General features: G+C 45.4%; 4 protein-coding genes and 1 long non-coding RNA gene across 6 annotated transcripts; 2 read left to right on the forward strand and 3 right to left on the reverse strand.

The window, feature by feature from the left end:
• Nucleotides 1-439: 439 nt before the first annotated feature.
• LOC135606919 (uncharacterized) lies at nucleotides 440-5,524 on the forward strand. Its single transcript, XR_010485015.1, has 5 exons — nucleotides 440-892; nucleotides 973-3,185; nucleotides 3,288-3,625; nucleotides 3,716-4,709; nucleotides 4,797-5,524. It is a non-coding gene; the product is annotated as an uncharacterized LOC135606919 (long non-coding RNA).
• On the reverse strand, nucleotides 3,055-7,405 carry LOC103976932 (plasma membrane ATPase). Its single transcript, XM_009392297.3, has 13 exons — nucleotides 7,180-7,405; nucleotides 6,961-7,080; nucleotides 6,783-6,881; nucleotides 6,551-6,688; nucleotides 5,827-6,468; nucleotides 5,605-5,724; nucleotides 5,381-5,503; nucleotides 4,877-5,288; nucleotides 4,276-4,790; nucleotides 3,999-4,172; nucleotides 3,745-3,927; nucleotides 3,471-3,652; nucleotides 3,055-3,380 (listed from the first exon to the last, which is right to left on the reverse strand). Exons 1-13 carry the CDS (start codon nucleotides 7,222-7,224, stop codon nucleotides 3,284-3,286), a joined length of 2,850 nt encoding a protein of 949 aa, XP_009390572.2. The 5' UTR covers nucleotides 7,225-7,405; the 3' UTR covers nucleotides 3,055-3,283.
• Nucleotides 7,406-10,150: 2,745 nt separating this feature from the next.
• Nucleotides 10,151-11,661, forward strand: LOC135606921 (uncharacterized). Its single transcript, XM_065098288.1, has one exon. The coding sequence runs from the start codon at nucleotides 10,347-10,349 to the stop codon at nucleotides 11,529-11,531; it is 1,185 nt and encodes a 394-aa protein (XP_064954360.1). The 5' UTR covers nucleotides 10,151-10,346; the 3' UTR covers nucleotides 11,532-11,661.
• Nucleotides 11,662-13,610: 1,949 nt separating this feature from the next.
• On the reverse strand, nucleotides 13,611-15,130 carry LOC135606922 (deSI-like protein At4g17486). The gene is made up of 3 exons (XM_065098289.1): nucleotides 14,482-15,130; nucleotides 14,096-14,383; nucleotides 13,611-14,022 (listed from the first exon to the last, which is right to left on the reverse strand). Exons 1-3 carry the CDS (start codon nucleotides 14,612-14,614, stop codon nucleotides 13,748-13,750), a joined length of 696 nt encoding a protein of 231 aa, XP_064954361.1. The 5' UTR covers nucleotides 14,615-15,130; the 3' UTR covers nucleotides 13,611-13,747.
• Nucleotides 15,131-15,878: 748 nt separating this feature from the next.
• Nucleotides 15,879-21,114, reverse strand: LOC103976929 (26S proteasome regulatory subunit 6A homolog). Of its 2 annotated transcripts, none has more exons than XM_018823178.2 (10): nucleotides 20,895-21,114; nucleotides 20,699-20,752; nucleotides 19,968-20,075; nucleotides 19,517-19,708; nucleotides 19,126-19,317; nucleotides 18,363-18,481; nucleotides 17,731-17,818; nucleotides 16,920-17,039; nucleotides 16,626-16,766; nucleotides 15,879-16,222 (listed from the first exon to the last, which is right to left on the reverse strand). In XM_018823178.2, the coding sequence occupies exons 1-10, from the start codon at nucleotides 21,009-21,011 to the stop codon at nucleotides 16,145-16,147; spliced, it is 1,209 nt and encodes a 402-aa protein (XP_018678723.2). In that variant the 5' UTR covers nucleotides 21,012-21,114; the 3' UTR covers nucleotides 15,879-16,144. The 2 variants fall into 2 exon arrangements, with proteins under 2 accessions (XP_018678723.2, XP_009390568.2); XM_009392293.3 differs by having other exon boundaries at nucleotides 20,636-20,752.
• Nucleotides 21,115-21,304: the final 190 nt, after the last annotated feature.

Raw genomic sequence — 21,304 nt, forward strand, 5'->3', positions numbered from 1 at the left:
TTGAAAGCAAAAACTTGATAATGGAGCTTCTAGTAAGATTCGGGTTATTTTCTTAGAAAATATTCAAAAGGTATATCCTCTTTTATTTTTTTAAAATACTACCCTTAATTTTAAAAATACCTAAAATACTCTTCAAATGTTTTTACGTCAAACTTTTTTGCTTGTTTCCTTACTAATTTTTAACTATTATCATATTTTTATTTAGCTCATTTATAATATTTTTTTAATAATATTTATAAAATACTATAAGTGATGTCATATCTCTTTGGTTGTTATTTCTTTATAAACTATTATAATATTATATTTTTAAGCTTTTAGTTAATCTGATTGAGGCTAGAAATCTATTTAGATTATCTATAGCGTTTTCAAGTAGATTTTATATTAATTTTTTAATGATGACCAGTCATTGTAATATTTAAAGATACTTTAATAAGCAAAAAAAATTAAAAGAATAATTTGAATATTTTTAAATTAAAAAATACTGTTTTTAAAATAAATATATTAATAAAAAATCTAAAATATAAATATATTTTAGGAAACGTGAACACCTATTTATATTTAATGACATGATTGTTGTTGTGACATCTTCCACCTTAAGGAAGCCTTTTTATTTTGCGTGCGGTAAGCTGACCCCAAGGCTCCCGACTTTGAGTTATGCTCACCGTCGGTGGGAGTAAGAATACAAAAATTGGACGGTTTGGGTGCCATTTAGAATTGTTTGGGCTTCCTGTCACCGACCAGACCATATCCATGGACTATATAAACCCTCGTTTCGGGGTCGCGTTCTTCTCCTCTGTCTTGCTCTAGAATCCCCCCTCTGTATCATATGGCGATGGATGGGAAGACTTGCTTCGCGATCGCCAGCGACCGTCGGCACCGCCACCCGTACACTGTGAGCGGTTATCTCTGCCAGACGATTCCTTTTATTGGTTTCTTCGGTCTAATTGTTGTACCTTTTGTTGGGATGTCAAGGTACCAGCAGCCGATCTTTCGCCATAATCTCTATCAACTGAGGGCAGGAGAGGTATTTGAAGCCCCAGACATCCCGCCGTCTCGTTGGCGCTCTGCTGTGTGAGAAAAGGATCGCCTTTGCGATTGAGAAATTGGATTTTTGTCTCGTCACTGCTGTTTGAGGCCTTCTCCTACTTAGTTTGCCACTAACGTTGGAATATTGTTACGATGGGCGTTGCTTCCTATTTGCTTCTTTTAACTCTTGTTGTGGAATTTGCAGATTCCAAACCTCAACCTACAAATTGAAAGATAATGTTAACTGTAGTTAGCCAACAGAATTGTCAACTGTGGTAAAAGAAAAAAGATGAATGATATCATTTAACCTTATATGGTTCTTACTAGTGACTTTTGAATGTTTTTGGTTCAGTCAGTAAGTTATTGATGTATACTTAATAGTAATTAAACCTGCAAAAAGATTAGACAAGTTTTTTGGACCTAGATTCTTTTTGCCAGCAACATAAATTCAGCATCACTATGATAGTTCCCTTGGTTCTACTTGAAGCCATTTGATAAATGGAGAAGAAATGACTTAAGTAGGAATGGACATATGCAATTCTTTTTTTTGCTCATCAGGCTAATCTATGGAATCCTTATTTGTAATCTTAAGATAGTGGAGTTTCTCCAGATAGTTTACAGGATCAAACATTAATAAATTGTTTTCGTCTTTGAAATGCTTCAGCTATATAGAAGTTGTACACATATCCAAAACCTAAATAAGATCATTTTCTGCTCATGGACTTTTTCCTGATTTACTTTCCTTGTTCACTCCTCCTATGTAATGTAACATTGATGTTCTCATTAGAAGATGATCTTCCATTCATTTGTACAATGGATTGCCTTGATGCCAAGTATGCAAGTTTTCTCTTTGTTTGTATTTGCCCATGGATCAGGCTTAGGTGTATTTATTGAAGATAATGGGTAGCATTTTGTTGTTAGTAGGAGCCTTACTGTCACCAACATTATGATGGATAAATATTTACCAACAAAAATATTCCCGTTGTTCTTTTTTTTTTTTTTTTCTTGTTGCTTCATGTAGAATTTTACAAGTGCACTAATATTTTGTTTGATTGTAGCTCTTTGGGAAATCATCCTAAATATATTTTTTGTAAGTTAGCCAAATTTTTTGTAGGTTATACTGCAATCTACTTGCATAGAAATGCTAAAATGACACTGCCTTTTGTTTTGATGCATTTTTTTTCCACGGAGCATACTTGACAAGTCCAAAGAGGGGATTCTGTGCAGAATGATGTGCAAGATAAATCCCCAAATCTGAAACATATTGTCTACAGAGCTGTCATCAGCTCTACTACTAGAGCTACTTGAGGGCAAAAGATCAGGATCTTTAAATTTACTTTAAGATTGTTTACACTTAGCATTGCCATTTACTCTTAGTAAGTTAGAATCAGTGATCAAATAGAGTATTACTGGGTGTTCTCAATTCATTGAAGAGCAAAGTTTCATTTTCTTTATGTGGCTTACATGAGTGATAGCCAGCTTGCAGAATTGAAAACCTCATGACTTGTGACATTGATGCTTCTCAAGGATTTATTTGTGGTGAACACTAAGATATTTGTATTGCTAGTAAGGCTCAATAATAGGTAATATGAAACATAATCAGTTACCATGGCTAACTCCATTCTTTGTTCTTTGATGATTGCTTTGCTATTTTAGTTATGAAGTCAAGGGGTTGATGAGAAGGAAAACATAGCCGTGTTTAGGTCATGGATAATATATAGGTTGTGACAATGGATCATCCTCTTGGGTAAGCCAAAAAGCCTCAGTTAAGACATTTGAGAAAGACAACAAAGTACATCAAATGCAAGCTGGATGTGAGGATGATGAGTGACAGAATCAGACATATAGTGTATGAAATTATGCATCCATCAAGGTTTGTTTTTGGAAATGTGGTCAGGAGGAAGTTTTAAGATGCACATTTGTTTTGCTTCATGGTGGATGCACAAGTTTGCCTCCCTCTCTCTCTCTCTCTGTGTATAATGAATGATGTCTAACAAATAAGAAGGAAGAAGCATGATGTTTGATGACTGACTGTCAGTATTATCATTTCGTTTGCAGGAATTGAGCATCCAAGAGACCAAAGAAGACAAATGCCAAAAGAAACCATTTAGCCCGAAATATCACAAAGAAAGCAGGACATCACATTCACTTAGATCATGGTAACACATTCCCATCCCACTCTTGTTTGGTCCCGTTCAAACTCAACCCCAACGCCAAGCTCACTACACGGCTGTTTCTGTATGTTATCTTCCATGGTTTAGACAGTGTAGTGCTGCTGTATCGTCTCGATGTCCAGCCCCTTTAGCTTCACCACAGACTCGACGTGGCCTTTTAGCGTGTGGAGCTCCCTCAGCCTGCAGCAGAAACAATCGACTCAGTTCATCAGCATCATGTACATGTTGATCACAGAATCCTCAAATGAAGGCTTTTGTTTGGTAGATTACCGGGCAACCTCGGCGCGCCTCTTCGCCTGCTCGGCGATCTCAGACAACTCCCTGTAGCTTGTCTTGTCGTTGAAGAGGTCGGAGGTGTCCGCGGGCTGCAAGCCATGGAGGGTGCGCTGAGCCAGAGCCCACTGCGCCTCCCTCTCGCCCCTCCCGTAATCCTTTTTCGTGGTGAACGCGGTCTGCATCATGGTCAAACAAGGGCACCGCCGTGATCAGATCCTGTTCGGTTTCCGTGTGTGCAGGTGAAGAAGGGAAGGAGAAGCGTGTTGACCTTGTTCTCGAGAAGGTTGTCCCAGGCCTTGCCGCTGAGAGCGTAGCGGATGATGAACTTGAGGATGTCGAGAGGGAAGTAGGTGATCAAGCTGAAGAGCCAGATGATCCCAGCCCATCCCCACCCGATGCCCTGGATTCTTGCGAAGCTCCACGACGCATACACGGCGATGACCGTCGCCACCTGCCATTACAAGGTTTCAGCAAGGAAGAAAGAAAGACGAGTTGTCGAGCTTATGGAGGACGCAGGAGTACCAGCTGGGCGGCGACGAAGGCGGCGACCAGCAGAAACCCGGGACGTTCGACGAAGGACCAGCTCCTCGACCTGGTGACGAAGATGAGTGCCTGGCTGATGATACTGACCTGGAGGTAGAGTGCTGCCGTCAGCTCCTCTTGGTTGTCCTTGATCGGCCTCACACCAAACTTCTCCTGTTTCGGAAAGGGCATTGCCATCGGTTAACAGCCACACTCTTGCAGCAACGAGGCCGGCGAGAGAGAGAGAGAGAGAGAGAGAGATGGTGCTTCTACTCACAGGGAAGAAGTCGGTGGCATGTGCGAGCCAGAAGAAGACGACGGTCATTATGGCAAGGTACGCTCCGAGGACGACTCCGGTGGCAAAGATCTCCCGGAGCTTCCATGAGTCGGGCAAGGGGGAGGGCTTCACCCTGTCCTTGGAGATGGTCATGATGGTGCCGTCGTTGAGGATGGCGATGATGAGGACCATGAAGGGGGAGAAGTCGAAGCGCCAGATGAGGGCGATGAGCATGAAGCCGAGCACGATACGGATGGTGATGGAGACGGCGTAGATGGTGTAGTTCTTCATCCGCTGGAAGATGGCGCGGCTCGTCAGCACCGCGCTCACGATCACGCTCAGCCCCGGCTCCGTCAACACGATGTCCGACGCGCTGCGGGCGGCGTCCGTCGCGTCCGCCACAGCGATGCCGATGTCCGCCTTCTTCAGAGCTGGTGCGTCGTTGACACCGTCCCCTGTCATGCCGCAGATGTGCTTCCTGTCCTGCAGCCTCTTCACGATCTCGTACTTGTGCTCTGCAGCAAACCAACAGATGGTCATCAGTGCAGCGCAGAGAATCGAGACAGAGCAACCCATGAGCTCGATGTGCACTCATCGTTACCTGGGAAGACTCCAGCAAAGCCATCGGCCTTCTCGATGAGCTCGTCAATGGGGAGGCCGGTGACGTCGTCGTTCTTATCGCCAAGAAGCGTGGAGGACGGGTACATGTTGGTTCCCATGCCGAGCCGACGCCCAGTTTCCTTGCCAATGGCAAGTTGGTCGCCGGTGATCATCTTGACGTTAACGCCGAGGTGGAGGGCTTGGCGGATGGTCTCGGCGCTGTCGTGCCTCGGAGGATCAAAGAGGGGCAAGAGGCCTATGAACTGCCATGGATCGCCGGCGCTCTCCTTGTTTGCCTCAGGCACCTCCTGCCTCGCCACACCCAGAGCGCGAAGGCCACGTTCGGCGAACTTGTCGATCATGGCATGCACCTTCTTCTTGGCATCGTCTTTCATGTTGCAGAGATCAATGATCTGAAGGATGCAAAGAAAAGCATTAGGCATTTCCTCGAGAAGATGGAAGACGGACGTCGATGAAGGATCAAAGATATGTAGAACCGTCCTACCTGCTCGGGTGCACCCTTGCTCGATCGGTGCCACTTGCCATTGGAGTCGATGTACGTGATTGCGGTGCGCTTGTCGACCGGATTGAATGGCAGGAAATGGACCTCCTGGATCCCTGCACGTGCCTGCAAGCGCAAAGATGATGAAGATGAGCACGAACTGGGGAGGGGGAAGCAGCAGTTGTCATCAACATGGTTTGGATCAATTCAAATCGACAATTCAGCACCTCCTTGGGGTCAGCTAGCATCCCCACAATGGAAGCATCGATGGCGTCCTGGTTCTCGACCCTGGAAGCCATAGCAGCATACAGGACCACTGAATCCTTGTCCAGGCCACTCACAAACACCTGCAAGAGACGGTGCGCATGGACCGATTACTATGGGTCGAAGAAGTCACACAAGGTTCTTTGAACTTTGAAGCACGAGCATCGAAAGACATGGTGCATCACCTCGATCAAGGTCTTGTCGACGGTGAGCTTGTTGAGGGTGAGCGTTCCGGTCTTGTCGCTGCACAGCACGTCCATGCCGGCCATCTCCTCGATGGCGGTCATCCTCTTGGTGATCGCTCCCTGCTCCGACAACCGGTGGGATCCGATGGCCATGGTGACCGACAGAACGGTCGGCATGGCGATGGGAATGCCACCGATGAGGAGCACCAGGAGGTTGTCAATGCCGTCCCTGTACCTCCGGTGCTGGATCGGGTACATGACGATGACCTCGATGAGCATCCCGACCGCGATCGAGCAGATGCAGAAGTTTCCGATGGCCGTCAACACCTTCTGGAAGTGACCGACGTTGTTGGTGCTGTCGACGAGGTGGGCTGCCTTGCCGAAGAAGGTGTGCACTCCGGTGGCAATGACGATGGCCTCGATCTCTCCTTGCTTGCAGGTGGAGCCGGAGAAGACCTCATCGCCGGGGTGCTTCGTCACGGGGAGGGACTCGCCGGTGAGGGCGGACTGGTCGATCTTGAGCGGATCACCTTCCAAGAGTCGGGCGTCGGCGGGGACGATGTCGCCTAGCTTGATGCTGATGATATCACCGGGGACCAGGATCGCTGCCTCCTGCTCCGACCACCTGCCATCCCTCAGCACCTGCATCGAACCGCCCAAGGGTACGTACGTAAGCAAGCATTATACGAACAGTACTCGAAAGAACGTGCGTAGAGTGAGAGACCTTAGTCTTGGGGGCGAGGCCAGCCATGAGGGCGGCGGCGGCATTCCCAGCGTTGTTCTCCTCGATGAAGCTGATGGTGGAGTTGATGATGAGGAGGACAACGATACCAACGAAATCTTGCCAGTCCGGTGGCTCGCCCTGCGAAACGCAGTCATGCAATACGTCATCAGCGACGCAAGCTGGAGAGATGTTCTAATACACGGACGAAGAGGAGATGGCTGAGCGGCTTTACCCCTCCGTTAGCCAAGGCGATGGCCATGATGGCGGCGATCTCCATAACCCAAGACAGCGGGTTCCACATGAAGCCCAGGAACTTGAGGACCTTGCATTCCTGTTATAGTCCCCAAAACACACACATATGATTATGACTGAGATCGCAATCTAGCAAACCAACGATTACTGACACAAACCTGTTTCTCCTCGAGCTTGTTCAGGCCAAAGATCTGGAGCCGCTGCTCCCCTTCGGCAGAGGTGAGACCCTCCCGGCTACATTTCAGCTGCGCAAACACCTCCTCCACCGGGATGCTCTCCTGCAAATCAAAGAAGAAAAGCACCAGGAAGGAGTCACTCCAAGATACAACGTAACTAAGAGGAAGAGGAAGAAGAAGAAGGGTGGGTAAGGATGTAACCAGGTCGACGCTCTCATTCTTGATCTGCTCCAAGTCGGTCGCCATCTTCTGTGTTTTTTTGTTTTATTACCCTTTATTTTCCAAAATTGCACTGCTAATGAAGGAGAATTAGAGCTCCTGGATCTATTGGAGATGAGAACAGGGCAGGAGAGACATGAACATCTGTCACTTTGCCCCTCTTCTCTCCTTGCTCGAGCTCTCGCTCTTTAGGTCGCAGGCAGGTTCTACTCCTTCATGAGCAGTGAAGAAGAAGGACGGGGGAGGCGTCCACTTATAGGATGGAGGAGGAGGAAGAGAGGCGCCGAGTCGTGAGGCCCGCCGCTCAAACCGGCGGCTCCCTTCGCGGACGGTCGTTACAATCAGACGTTGGCGGAGGAGGAGGAGGACGGAGTCTGGTGGTTAGCGATCGATCCGTTGTTTCCATCTCTACGCATAATATCGTGAATGTGTGTGTCCAGCCCAGCCGCGCAAACAGTGGTTTCCGGGGGAATGGTTTCCTCCGTATAACAGGCCGAATCAGCCCTGAAAACCTTTCAGGGTGATGTCAAGCCCTCCTTAGAAGCAACTATATATATATATATATATATATATATATATATATATATATATATATATATATATATATATATATATATATATATATATATATATATATATATATATATATATATATATATATATTGAATTTTATTTTTTTTTTCTTATATTAAATTATTTTTAATTAAAAATAGCTCCGATAAACCTACATGACGGTCCAATTAGGCCCGATAAGCCTACATGACGGTCAAAATGGGCCTGCATGACGGTCAAAATAGGTCCAATTACAACATCTTAAAGCCCAAAGGAGCAGTATGTAATAGATTTGAGCTTTAACGTAGTGGGTTTAATTACTCCGTGATGTGGAGCTGTATCTGAATCGAAAAGTTGCCTTTGGACACTGTAGAAGATTTGGAATCGAATAAAGAAAGCAAAGATAATAAGAACAACCAGTTAAGCTTTAGCTTTTGTTTCTTAATGACTCTCCTCCACAAGCGTTTTTGTGTTGTTGGGACTTTTAGACGACATCTCTGACAGGTGCATGAATGCGCCAAAGGAATACTCGAGTTGGGAGAGTCCTGCATGTCGCTCGTTTCAGATTCCCTGCAGTAGAGGGATTGGTCACCTCTGTGATGTACCAACCTTTTGGATTTGGCCAATTCTTTTTCCTACAAATAAAGAAATCAATGACTGAACCATCAATCATCTATTGTATTGGTCGCAGAGTTTGGTATGTTCAACAAGAAGAAGATGAAGATGAAGAAGAAGTAGCATCTCCTAATACCTTAGGCTATTAGGAAAAAGTAGCATCTCCTCTCACATACATGTGAAACTAAATCCAAATGAAGGAGAAGATACAATCAAAACATATGATGGAATCAATTAAAAAGATTACATGCTTCAAAATCGAAATAGAAACCTTCTGATTCTAAAGCTGACCCAACCTGAACCGAAACCGAGCTACTAAAGACAGTGTGGATGGTGGAGTAGTCACTGTCGCACCCTCTGTCATGGATGGAGATCAGAGGACGTTCGCAAAAGAGATGAACGTGTGGACCCAATGACACACTCCATCGCATGGAGGAATCCAGCCATGCAACGCCGGTCATGGTGAAAAAGGTGTTCGACCTCTATCCTCAACTGGGAGGACGCAGTCATGGAAACACAAAGAGGAACGGTAATGGATGAATGCTCCCACGAAGTACTGCTCCTACCGCCACTGCTGCCTGGGAATCTGGGGATGCATGCAACAGCCAGTTCAGAGCTAGCTAGCTAGCTAGCGGATGAGGTGATGGCCATCAGCATCCGTGAAGACAACAAGCTCTGTTGGCTGTTGCTGCAAAGCTGTGGGGAGACATGGGCCCGTCGGACGTCCCACACTCACATGGTGTGCTGCTTCCCCTTCTCTCTTGGATTAGGTGGGGGGGATTTCTTCGCCCTCTGGAGCCTCCCTCCCTTCTCCTCCCAAGAGAGCTCACCGGATGCTTACCAACAAAGCGTCGTCAGCTTAATGGAGGAACCAAAAAGACCCAAACCTTCACGATGTGCCGTGTCGCCTTCCACGACGCCGACAAAGATCGCCACTGGAAGATCCGACGCGATGACACCGACAGAGGCCTATTAATTAACGCATGTTATGATGTAATGACGCTTGAATCATGACTATAGCTAAAACCCGTGAGGAAGCTACGTACATGATCCGTGAGCTGTAGAATTGTGCTGCGCCTGCAGGACGGGGTACCAGAACGCCTCCTCCCTCTCTCGTTGGCATTCTACCGAACAGATCATCGGCAACGATCTAATCCCCGTCCTCATGAGATCGTGCGACGCTTTTAGAAGACCATGTTGGTGCCGCGCCATGCTGGAAATCATTGTCCATTTCGACCTCCCCTTCTCGGACGCGGACTGCTGCCCCAATCTTTGTCTGTGGAGAGAGCGAGCGCGCGCGAGAGAGAAAGAGAGAGAGAGAGAGAATTACCGGTCACCAACTAAAGTAATGCTAAGGGGAACGATTAAACATAATAATAATAATTAATTAGCTTAATATGTATAAGAATTTACCATTACGTCAGACATTGGTTTCGCATGTTTAACACATTACAGACATTGGACTCGGTCTCGGATTCAAACATGAAATCGTGATAAGCATTCGAGCTGTGGTCGTGTAAGGCCACACACAGAGGTCAACGCCATTCCGAAGTCCAACACCCCCAATTTTGACCATTACCGTATGTCCAAACCCAAATCAAACACGCACACACCGCCAATTGGCCTCTCGATTAGTCTAATCTGAACCCACTATTGCAACTGTCACATCGACTTCGCCCCTAAACATCAATGTTATTCGCCTAATTAACATACTAATCCTCCATTAATGAAGTATTAGAATTCGATCGAGTGTTACGGTCACCCCCCCGTGGGAATGCACCGCCGCCGCTCTCGAGTTTTATATTGCGACCCCTCTCGCTCTTCTCACCTTTTCTTTTAGGAATCGAAACCCCTACCCTCTTCTCTCTCTCTCTCTCTCTCTCTCTCGATCGATATTGATCTCTGGATCGAACCCTAGATTTTTGGTTCGTGTCACGTCCGGATTGATTGGGAAATTTTAGAACCTGAGGACTAGGGAGAGGATGCCAGAAGCCGTCCCGGCGTGCTTCCGTGGCGGCGCCGCGGGAGGGCCGCCGCCGTCGACGGCGGCAGGGCCCAGCCTGACGACGTCGGTCTACGAGACACACCTCGGCCTAGCCGCCCTCAGCTGGTCCCGCACCGTCCTCGGCCTCTCCCTCCGCGCCGTCCTCCGACTGTCCGGCGACGATGAAGACGAGGAAGAGGAGGAGGAGCTTCTGCGGTTCCGCATCCGGCCGTGGCTGCTCTGGAAGCGGCGGGGGACGAGGCGGTTCCACCTCAAGGACCACCCGCGCCATCGCTGCGTGGACTTCGCTTGGGATCTCGCGCGTGCGAGCTTCCCTCCGGGAGGCGGCCCAGAGCCCGCCGCAGGGTTCTTCGTTTCCGTTTCCGTCGATGGCGAGATGCTCCTAGTCGCTGGGGATCTCGCCGACGAGGCCTACAAGAAGTCCAAAGCCCAGCGGCCCCAGACGCCCCTGCTCTCCAGCCCGGCTCTGATCTCGAGGCGGGAGCACGTGGTGTTGGACGACCACGGCGGCCGGAGATCCTACCTGACGCGGGCCCCTCTCGGCGGCCGGGACCGCGAGATCTCGATCGAGCTCGGGGCAAAGGAGAAGGGGAGGGAGGTGGCGATGTCGGTGGGGATCGACGGCGAGCGAGTCCTGCAGGTGCGGCGGCTCCGGTGGAAGTTCCGAGGGAGCGAGACGGTGGAGGTCGGTGGCGGCGTTGGTCGGATCCAGGTTTCGTGGGACCTTCACAACTGGTTCTTCCAGTCCAAGGATGACGCGACGGCTCCCCCACCCGCCGCCGGAGCGGCGGAACTAGGGCACGCCGTGTTCGTCCTCCGCTTCGAGGGGGCGGAGGAGCGGAAGCAGCAAGCCGAGGGACATTCCGGGAAGGGCATCGGCAAAGAGGAAGGGCACCTCAGGAATGCCATGTGCAAAAGTCCTGCGGCGCGGGGGTACAATGGGAAGAACAGGCACGGTAATTGGAACGATACCAGCAGCGGCGGCGTCGACAAGAGGAAGGGGAGGAAGAACAGCTTGAGGAAGACGAGCTCCTCGTCCTCCTCCACCTCATCGGTGTCGTCGGCGAGCACTTCGACGGTGCTGGAGTGGGCGAGCGCCGAGGAGGTGGAGCTGCAGCGGGCTCACGGTTTCTCGCTGCTGGTGTACGCCTGCAAGAGCTGATCCATCCATCCATCCATCCATCCATCAATCAATCATTGGGTCCATAATTATTTTATTTCCTTCCCTTTTTTTTCTTATTTTTCGTGTGCAATTTGCGGTTTGGGTTTCATTTTAAATTTGTTGGCTGAAATCTCAAACTGTCTCATCAATTCTTTTGAACATTGTATGCCTAAATAAATCCTTATATATATATATATATATATATATATATATATATATATATATATATATATATATATATATATATATATATATATATATATATATGAATGATAGGCTATGCAAGGAGAGAGAAAAGTTCCAAGACCTAAGTCATATAAGTTGTATGTGTGCAGGCAACATAGTGACCGGGTTATGTTGAGTGCATGTAGTGTTGAGTGCATGTAGCCAACATATCGTTCAACTTCATGGCATACTACATACGATGTGGACCGAGTTGAAACTTCAAACGCTGGGAAGGTTCCTGGCAACGCCATGCTCTTCCTTGGATCTCCGTATCGACAACTAAGAACCGCCGGGTGTTTGTCAATATGTTTAGCTGAATAGTGTGATGGATTGGCGGTGCCCGCGGCTTCGCTGCACTCTAACCCCATCCACCCACCCCCCGGAGGCAGACAGCCCCATCTGCGTATGAAGTTTGACCATTCTGATGGCTGAAGAAAGAGCCCACAGCTTGAGGACACACACACACACACACGCTCTCTCTCTCTCTCTCTCTCTCTCTCTCTCTCTCTCTCTCTCTCTCTCTCTCTCTCTTTCTTTCTACTGCCATGCACATTGGGGCACCTTTGTCTGTCTTCTTCTTTGCACACGCAATTGGCTCACTCTGTGCTGTCAAGCTACTGTTGGGCACAGTTGTCTGTGAGGACGACATATCAAATGGTCGAAGTCCTCTGGTTCTTTCCATTGCTGCAGCAGTGGACACGAGCTGCGGGCACTCTGCAGTCAAAAAGCCGAGAGAGGAAACGGTGTCGGAGATACTGGTCGACTCGGAACAAATGACTACAGATCCGGATTTAGATATACAAAGCTCAACATAGAGTCACAACATAGAAGCCAGAGATGTTCCCATCAATAGGGTCAAAACAATAATGGTCAAAGAAGAGGAGGGAAATCACATTACGTGCTGACCACTGTAGCATCTGATAAGGCTTTGGTCTCTCTGACTTCATTGATAAGGCCGGACTGCTTCGTACGTAACGAGTAGATAGTGGACAACTTGTCTACTTGTTTAGGATATATGCATCTCTCTCGACATACCGTCACAGTTTGAATCATCCCAAGTGGTTAGAGATGGCCACCATTTTGGACTAGATTTCCTGTCCTTCGATTTCTGGCTCTTACGAACGATGGCGCCAATTGTGCTGCGCTCCCAATTACTCTTTTCCTTTTGTTTTCTTTAGAGCAAAGAAATGGCGTCATCTTCTTCCTGCGCATCTGCAAGCAACAAGGATGACAGCATCAACTCCTTTGGAGTTCCTGCACCTGAATCATCCAACTCCTCAACAAGAACAGCATCGCTCCAAAGAAAGAAACCATGAGTCAGATGCAGGAACAAGGAGGGGGAACAGACACATCCTACGAAGAGAAGGGAAGCCTAATGCATTGAAGGTGCTCGTATATACCACCATGACTGCACACTGCTCCCCGTCCTCCCCGTAGTTCTTCATGGGTTAAGATATTATCACTACACGCAGTTCAAAAGATGACTTCAGATCTTCCGCGCACACACGAAACCCTCGTCGCAGATTACTGAGAAGGCCGTGTTAATCTCTTCGCGACCGTCCGATCACCATCATCAACCTTGGCGGCGCCGCTGCTACGACTTTGCTGTGCTGGTTCAGGCAGGGTTCAGCGTTCGAACGAGCAAAATCCGAACCGTGGCTGACGTCCTCGTAAAATCTACGACTAGATCCGCTGACGTCGAGGCAAAAGATGGGACAGGCAACAGCAGACGCACCCCGAAAAGAGAAGGCGATTACAGAGGCTTCGGAGGTGAAGCGAAGCGAGAGAAGCCTAATTAGGAAGAGGCAGATGCAGCATCTGATGGTGGCAGTTCCGAGAAGAAAGCAAAAGGGCGAAAGACAAAGGATGATCCGAAAATAATATTCCCGTCCCCAAGCAAATATCAAAAGCAAAAGGGAAAGTTTTGTGATTGTTTCGTGCTGTTCTCTGAAGGCGTTTCCTCAATTCACCGTCGGCGGCGGAGCCGGCGATTAGACGGCGAAGGTGGAGGGGAACCCTCCGACGGAAGACAAGGACGAAGAGCGCCGGAGCCTCCTGCTCCCCTCAGATCGAGAGGAAATGGTGACCACCGGTTGAGAAATGCTGCTAGGAGGACCGCTGGGAGGTGTCGCGGTGGCGGCCGGGGGGAATCTGGTGGAGCTGCTCCTCAGCATTCTCCTCTCGCCTTCTCTGCCGCCCTTCCCCTCAGCCCCCCGCTGCCTCACGGCCGTCACTCGCACCGGCAGTACGCATTTGCACAGGAGCCCTGGCGACCACCGGAACGCCTTCAAGATCGAATCTTTGGCAAAGAAATGATGCGGAAAGAGGGTGTAAAGTACCGATCTTGGCGAGGCGGTTGACCCATTTGGGGATGTGCTTGCCGGTGAGGCGGAGGCAGGCGTCGTCGCAGAAGTGGTTGCAGTTCTTGGAGATGAGGTTGTAGGTGTCACCGGTGTACTCGGCGGACATCTCCTCCACGAGCGCTCGCACCTCCCGCGGCCCCAGATCGGTGAGCCCGATGTGGATCGACTTCCGGAACGCGAACCCCGGGCACTGTCGCGGCTCGCCCTCGAAGATCCCCGTCGTCGGGTGCTCGTGCGCCCCATACGCGTACTCCACCCCGTGCACTGCCACAACACAACCCAAAACCCCATACCCTACTCACGACCTCGCCCCGAATCATCGCATCCCCCGAACAGAATGGAAGAGCAGGTCCGGATCTCACCTTGGACGCCGGAGTGGTAGACGCCGAGGCCGAGCCAGTAGGCGTATCCATTGATGGGGGTGAGATCATAGACGTTAAGGTACACAGGGACCGGCCTCGACCGCCGCTCCCGGGATGGCGCTCTGGCGAACATCGTACGGCGGCGGAGGAGTGTCACAGCTGCGACGGCGGCGGCGAGCGATCCATGGCCTCGGCCTCGATTCGGTCCCAAAAAGATGGCGCTTTGTTGTTCTTTTGACACTGACGAGGGAGTGTGAGCTGACGCCGGAGCGGAATTAAATCCACAGGGGTTTTGTCTATGTGAGCATAAGGAATAATAAATACGATGCTTTGGCGACGGTTAGTATTAGCCCGACGGTAGATTAGCATCACTAGAGAGATAGAGAGAGAGAGAGAGAGGTAAAGGTAAAAGCAACGTAGAGATGGAGGTGTGTAGTACACTGCTGCTTTTAGGAGGGGTAGGGAGGTGCGTGCTGATGCAGCTGCTTCCTTTTGGGCACCAACCAACACCGGAGAACGTCCAATGGGTTGTGCGTGTGGCTTACCGAGGAAGGGTGTTTGAGGGGAGGTGGAGTAGAGTTGAAGCTGTGACTCTGGAGATGTTTAGCTGAAGGTTATGGGGGAAGTGGATGATTGTGTGTAGGGAAGCCTTAGAGGGATTTGATGAGCATAGGCCCAAGCCATTCCTTGTATAGGGTCAGATTAGGCAAAGAACAGGTGCCTTCATCATCGCTTTTCCGGAAGACAAACTGGCTGCTGGGATGGGAGGGTAGGAAGTCTTCGGAATCATGGAGACTGATAGATTCGAGCGATGACCATACTTTGCATTCTTCAAATAGAATGTGACACTGATATGATTAAATAATTAAAATTGGTTTTCTGTGGACAAATTGGGAACTTAATCGATTACTTAAATAGTTAAATTATCAGAAAATTATTAATTGATTTATTCTTCATAGGTAGTGATGTGAATTTTAGGAAATAAACATTTCAAAATTTCTTTTTTGTGTGAGAAAATAACATAAAAATTAATTTAAATATAAAAATTAAAAATTAAAAACATTTGAGTTCTTTACTTTTTCTAAAAAATTAAAAATTTTATTTGGCGTGCTGATCTTATGAAAATTTATCATTATGTTAAGTAGATTTAATTAATTTGGCGTGCTGATTTATTTATGAAACACTTGCTTTTGTAATTCAAATCAGTTGACTTAATTATTTGATAACATGTTGAATATTGCAATCAACTTATTAATTAATTGGTTACATACATGTGTTTATTTCATTGAAATCTTAGAATTTCATGTCTAAATAAGACTGTTTATTACATGTGTTAATTAGTGTAACATTATTTTAATTAGTTTTAATGTTGTAGGTAAAGACAAGAATAATAAATATAAGAAAACAATTTCATCTTTAATTTGTGGATTATATGAAGATGCATTTACTGGGTTCTCGATGTTGAAATATTTGTTTGTAGGGCTTCCCAATTTTTGCGTGGAAAGTCCAACCTGACGTGTGTAGAAACTGGTGAACACTACTTACCTTCAAGTAATAATGTGGCTCTAATTAAGGATCATGAGCCACAACCTTGGCAAATGACAGAAAGAACGTTGAGGTTGGAAGATGAGATTTAAGGGCAGGGCATCCACGCTGCTTGGCACTAAGCATAATAATTCAAGCCGGCTTTCTTCTTGGCTTGAACTTGGATTATCCCTTCATTGAAATCTTCATGTGTCACCTGAAACAAAATATGATGTTAGTTCCCTATTGCTTTGTCACGTTAACCGTGATATTGTGAGCCATTAAACATCCAAACCTATAAGCCTTTTTCGGACAAACTGATGTCGGTGAATTGCGGCACGAGGAGGGCAACTTAATGTTGGCAAACATTAACCGACTCACATCGACAGCATAGAGCGAAGGGCATACTCAAATTCAAAGGATGTGATACCCAAACATAAAAAGAGTCGTAAACAGCAGCAACTCAAATTCAATGGATGTTGATGAACATGAAACGAAAGGCTGAGGCCAGAACACATGATTGTACTACTTGAGAGAGCAGGCATGTGAACAAGATAATTGAATGTGAGTTGGCATGAATGTAAACTAGGAGAAAACACAGGGAAGGTAGTAAACATAACCTCGGTTGCATCTTGAAGCAGAGCGAGCATTCCAGCTTCTACACAAACTGCTTTAAGCTGTGCCCCATTATAACCATCAGTTAACCTGGCCAGCTCTTCAAAGTTCACATCGGGGTGCACATTCATTTTCCTCGAGTGAATCTAAATTGCAAAGATAAAACAAGTTACAGATCAATTGTCAACATGAGAACATGCATTTCAATTATTTCTAGATTAGATGATAGAAAACCGTTTGCTTAAATTAACATGGATATCAATCCAAGCGTTTGCTCACAAAAAGGAGCAGTTCAGCACCTGCAATATCCGAGCTCTTGCATCTTCAGTGGGATGAGGGAACTCTATTTTGCGATCTAGACGTCCAGAACGCATAAGAGCAGGATCAAGAATATCAGCACGATTTGTTGCCGCTATGACCTGTCAATCGGCGAAAATCAGGTATAAAGAGAGAGAACAGAAAGAACAAATAAAAAAAAAAGAGATAATTGGATGCTACCTCTGGCCACAGACTATATTACTGTATATGTTATCAAAATCCATTACTATCTTTATTAAATTAGCAATTTATAATTGACAGATTTTGTACTATATATATATATATACATATATATATATATATATACATATATATATATATATATATATATATATACATATATATATATATATATATATGTATGTATATATATATATATACATACATATATATATATATATATATGTATATATATATATATATATATATATATGTACCATTATCATCTTAGTTCAAGCAATAGGTAAGTCACAAGAAACCAAATATTAAAATTATAAATGTTTTCATGTATGCAATTCCCTATTATGACACATGAATACATTATGGAGCAGGCAAGTGTAATCTAGGCATGCATCACAAGGCTCGATTACAACCTGCTGGCAACCAAACCAGACGATGCATTTCAAAAACTTTAAAAGCATACCAAGAGAAAAAAAAAAAAAAAAAATCTAGTAACAAACAAGCTTATTGAGCTGTAGGGAAGATTACATTTGACAGTCATCATCAAGCCAAAACTTACACGCAATTTGTACCAAAAAGGAAACATTATTACTTCGATTTAAGAACACTGACCTTTATACATTCATCACTGCTAAAACCATCAAGTTGATTAACTAATTCCAACATTGTCCGTTGCACTTCCCTGTCTCCACTTACTTCACTGCAATAGTAGAGCAAAAAAAGATTTCATTCTAGAATCCTGATGTATTAAGATATTATGGCATGACACCAATAATTGCATAAGTTCTTAATATCACTGGTTCAGATTGTTATTGTGAAAGTACAACACATTAATAAAGTACAGATTCTTGGAACCTAAGCAGCGAAATAAAAAAGGTTCAAAGAAAGCCCCTGCATGCACACACAACTAAGAGTTTGACGTGAGCAATTATTTTTCTAAAAGAGAAAGACATGTAAGCAAATATCAAAAACAACAATCCCATGACAAGTAGTCATCCCAATCACTGTCAATCATGATTACTAAATTATTAACTAATAGTTCCAAATGAATTGCTTAATTGCTTCCTTATGCTTAGTAGCTGTGGAAAATGTCAAGGGTCAACCTCGTGCTATATTATCCCCACCAATGGCAAAAAATAATAATAACATGCTTGCAACATGGTAGCATGAACAAATCTCTTATCAACCATTAGGAACAAAAACATGTATGGTCAATAGTGTAAAGAAAAAGAAAAATGCCAGACCTATCAAATCGTTTGGTCCCTATTGCATCTATCTCATCTATAAAAATTACACAGGGAGATTTCTCCTTTGCTAGCTGAAAGGCAGCACGAACAAGTTTTGCTCCTTCGCCAATATACGTCTGCAAAAATTGTTTAAACAATCACTAATTAGCTACAAACAAGCTGATACTTCTTTATAGAAGAAGCATAGGGCACAAATGTCTATTCTTGGGCATAAATTTACATGCATGCAGTGAGCTAGTTTTTAATAAGAGGGGTCTGCCAGATTTCCCCAGTAGTACCCCGGGGTGGTGCAGCCACCAACACTCTTATCTGAGTTTCTTCAATGTATATTAGATCTAACTCTGTACCTTTAAAAATTTATCCTTGTTACACGAGTAGAATTCGTAAAAGAAACTACCATAAGACAACTGAGAGCCTGAGACATTTTATACCTCATTGTTGCCTGGACATATGATACAAGTGCTACACATCAAAGTGTCTAAATGAATCCAACACAAGCCTTCAGAGAAGTAAGATGCAAAGATTTGAATGCATCACAACACGTGCTTGTAATCATGCGTGTGACAGTGTATGCAACGATTGTGAATGCATCACAATAAGCTCTATTGTGAGTTATAAGAAAGTCCAGATGTAGTGGTGATAGCACCATGAGTGAACTGTTTCAACTGTGGACTGTCCAAAAGTGCCCAGAAACATCCATAAAAATGAAACCAAAAAAAGTAAATGAATGAGGGAAAAATATTATCAAGTTATAAAGTACCTGAACTAACTGAGGACCTGCCAGCTTCAAGAAAGTTGCTTTTGTTTGTGCAGCACATGCACGTGCCATCAAAGTCTTACCAGTTCCAGGAGGTCCATAAAGAAGCACTCCTTTAGGAGGACGAATACCTAACTTCTGGAAACGGTCTTTGTGCATCAACGGCAAAACAATTGCCTCAACAAGTTCTTGGATCTAAAAATTACAAATAGAATTAATAAGTCAATATTGACAACTTGGGGAGGTTCTTGATCGCTTAACCCAGAAAACAACCTCAAAGAGGGATCCAGAAAACTGAGGTCGAAAGATGGCCCAGACTTGGAAATGAACTCATGACAGAATCAGCCTTTGGTGCCAAAAGTATTTCTATAGACATAGAAAAATATTAATATACCTGTTTTTCAAGGCCTCCTATATCATTGTAATCTTCCGTCGGCTTCTCATCAACTTCCATTGCCTTCAACTGCGAGTCATATTCAGATGGAAGTGTGTCCAAGATTATGTAGTTGTCCTTGTTGACCCCCACAAGGTCACCGAGTTTTAGCTTATCAGGGTCCACTAACCGAACAACAGGAAGAAAGATTGTCTGAAATAAAAGAAGAGACAAGATTAAGCCTCTGACAACCATTGGGATTTTAAAAGACTAAAAGCGAGCTGCAACAACATGAGCAATCGAGCAAGGTCAGAGTGAATGACAACTTAGCTTTCAACATGTCCAACCAAAACATAAGCAAAAACATCAACAGAGAAATCCATCAATGCTTGAGATCACAAAATAGAAGCGGATAAGATTAAGTTGTAAATACAAAGAGCAACGTAAATATGAGTTAGGGCTCCTAGCTTACTTCCCGTGTTGAGGTTTTTAAGACAACACATTTTTCCTTCCTTTGAGAATTGAGATCAATATCGGCCCCATCCTCCTCAGCCTCTTCTTCTGGGTTCATCTCCAAGATCTAGGCAACGAAATAAAACAAGCAATATGATCAGCATTATCTACCAGGTGAATATGCATTCAGTCCAAAAGAAAAATGAAAGTAAAAAAATATAAGCTAGAAAACAAAAAAACTATGCCTACTTGGAATCACAGACCCTCTTGGTTGAAAAATATGGACATACAAAAAGAAAAGAGAAGAAACAACAAATTCTTTCTAATTACCCAATTTTTGTCCTTTCAATTAGATTAGAGTTACATATGTTGCTTGCGTATACATAGAAATGCAAGAAAAAAAAAAAAAAAGAACAAGACCAGTTAGCCAAGATGTCAGGTGTCCTAGTTGAACATTGAAAAGTTATTTTCCAATAAATTAATAGCAATTCTAAAGTATTTTCGACGGTTAGTCACAATCATCAGTTCAGTAATTCGCCAACTTTTTTCATCTTTGTTATTGGTGCCTTCTTATGAGCTGAGATAGGGTTTCCTAGAGAAGACACATTACACATTGGCTTCACGCGCACACTGTGCAATCTAGCTAAACATCAAGGTTTTAAGACGCTAATGCATATTGGTGGCGACCTCTACGATGTTTCCCACGAGATAAGGCAGCTGTTTGTTGATCTTAATCTTCTCCTGATTCACCTTTATCTTGTCCTTCAAGGACTCCAACTCGAGATTCGACCTCTGCAACTCATCCTGCAGCCCGACGAGAAAGGATTTCAAGATCAAACAGGATCAAAACAAAAACGGAGGAAATTAAAAGGGAAAAGGGAAACCCTAAATTCGGGGAGGGAGATCGAGCAAATGGTTGTTGGCGGGGTTAGGGCTTGAGTGAGACCTTGAGGACGCGGATCTCATTGTCAAGGAGGCGAGAGGCCCGGATGATGTCCTCGGTGGTCATGGGGGAGAGCAGGTCATCGTCGAGTATGAGATCCTCCTCCATCACAGACTCCATGGATAGGGAGCATCAGATTACCAGAGCGATCGATCGATCGACCGACCGACTTCCACAGCGGAAGTGAACGGCTCCTCGCCAGACGCTCTTACTGTTATGTCTGTTTGGCAACGAACAACCTCGGAATTTATATGATTTGGGGAAAGCGGATGACGTGTAGGAAAAAGGATTTATTTGGGCTGAGCCGGACGATAGATGGCTAACCGGCCCAGCCTCGGACCAGGCGCATTAGACCGGACCATCGGACTGCCACATTTACCAATAAAATCAAGAACCGTTATGGTTTAACGACA

Source organism: Musa acuminata, chromosome BXJ2-3, assembly GCF_036884655.1.
Source record: "Musa acuminata AAA Group cultivar baxijiao chromosome BXJ2-3, Cavendish_Baxijiao_AAA, whole genome shotgun sequence".
Lineage (NCBI taxonomy): Eukaryota > Viridiplantae > Streptophyta > Magnoliopsida > Zingiberales > Musaceae > Musa > Musa acuminata.

What these genes read in the sequence shown, in the direction of transcription:
- LOC135606922 (XM_065098289.1), bottom strand. Translation starts at nt 14,614, where the DNA reads ATGTTCGCCAGAGCGCCATCCCGGGAGCGGCGGTCGAGGCCGGTCCCT. An exon ending in CTACCACTCCGGCGTCCAAG is followed by an intron (nt 14,384 to 14,481) that starts GTGAGATCCGGA and finishes GTGTTGTGGCAG; the next exon opens with TGCACGGGGTGGAGTACGCG. An exon ending in CAACCGCCTCGCCAAGATCG is followed by an intron (nt 14,023 to 14,095) that starts GTACTTTACACC and finishes GGTGGTCGCCAG; the next exon opens with GGCTCCTGTGCAAATGCGTA.
- LOC135606921 (XM_065098288.1), top strand. Translation starts at nt 10,347, where the DNA reads ATGCCAGAAGCCGTCCCGGCGTGCTTCCGTGGCGGCGCCGCGGGAGGG.
- LOC103976932 (XM_009392297.3), bottom strand. Translation starts at nt 7,224, where the DNA reads ATGGCGACCGACTTGGAGCAGATCAAGAATGAGAGCGTCGACCTG. An exon ending in TGCTAGCTGACCCCAAGGAG is followed by an intron (nt 5,504 to 5,604) that starts GTGCTGAATTGT and finishes TTGCGCTTGCAG; the next exon opens with GCACGTGCAGGGATCCAGGA. An exon ending in CCTTCGTCGCCGCCCAGCTG is followed by an intron (nt 3,928 to 3,998) that starts GTACTCCTGCGT and finishes TTGTAATGGCAG; the next exon opens with GTGGCGACGGTCATCGCCGT.
- LOC103976929 (XM_009392293.3), bottom strand. Translation starts at nt 21,011, where the DNA reads ATGGAGTCTGTGATGGAGGAGGATCTCATACTCGACGATGACCTGCTC. An exon ending in ATGAGATCCGCGTCCTCAAG is followed by an intron (nt 20,753 to 20,894) that starts GTCTCACTCAAG and finishes GTCGGGCTGCAG; the next exon opens with GATGAGTTGCAGAGGTCGAA. An exon ending in TGCTTCAAGATGCAACCGAG is followed by an intron (nt 16,223 to 16,625) that starts GTTATGTTTACT and finishes ATTTTGTTTCAG; the next exon opens with GTGACACATGAAGATTTCAA.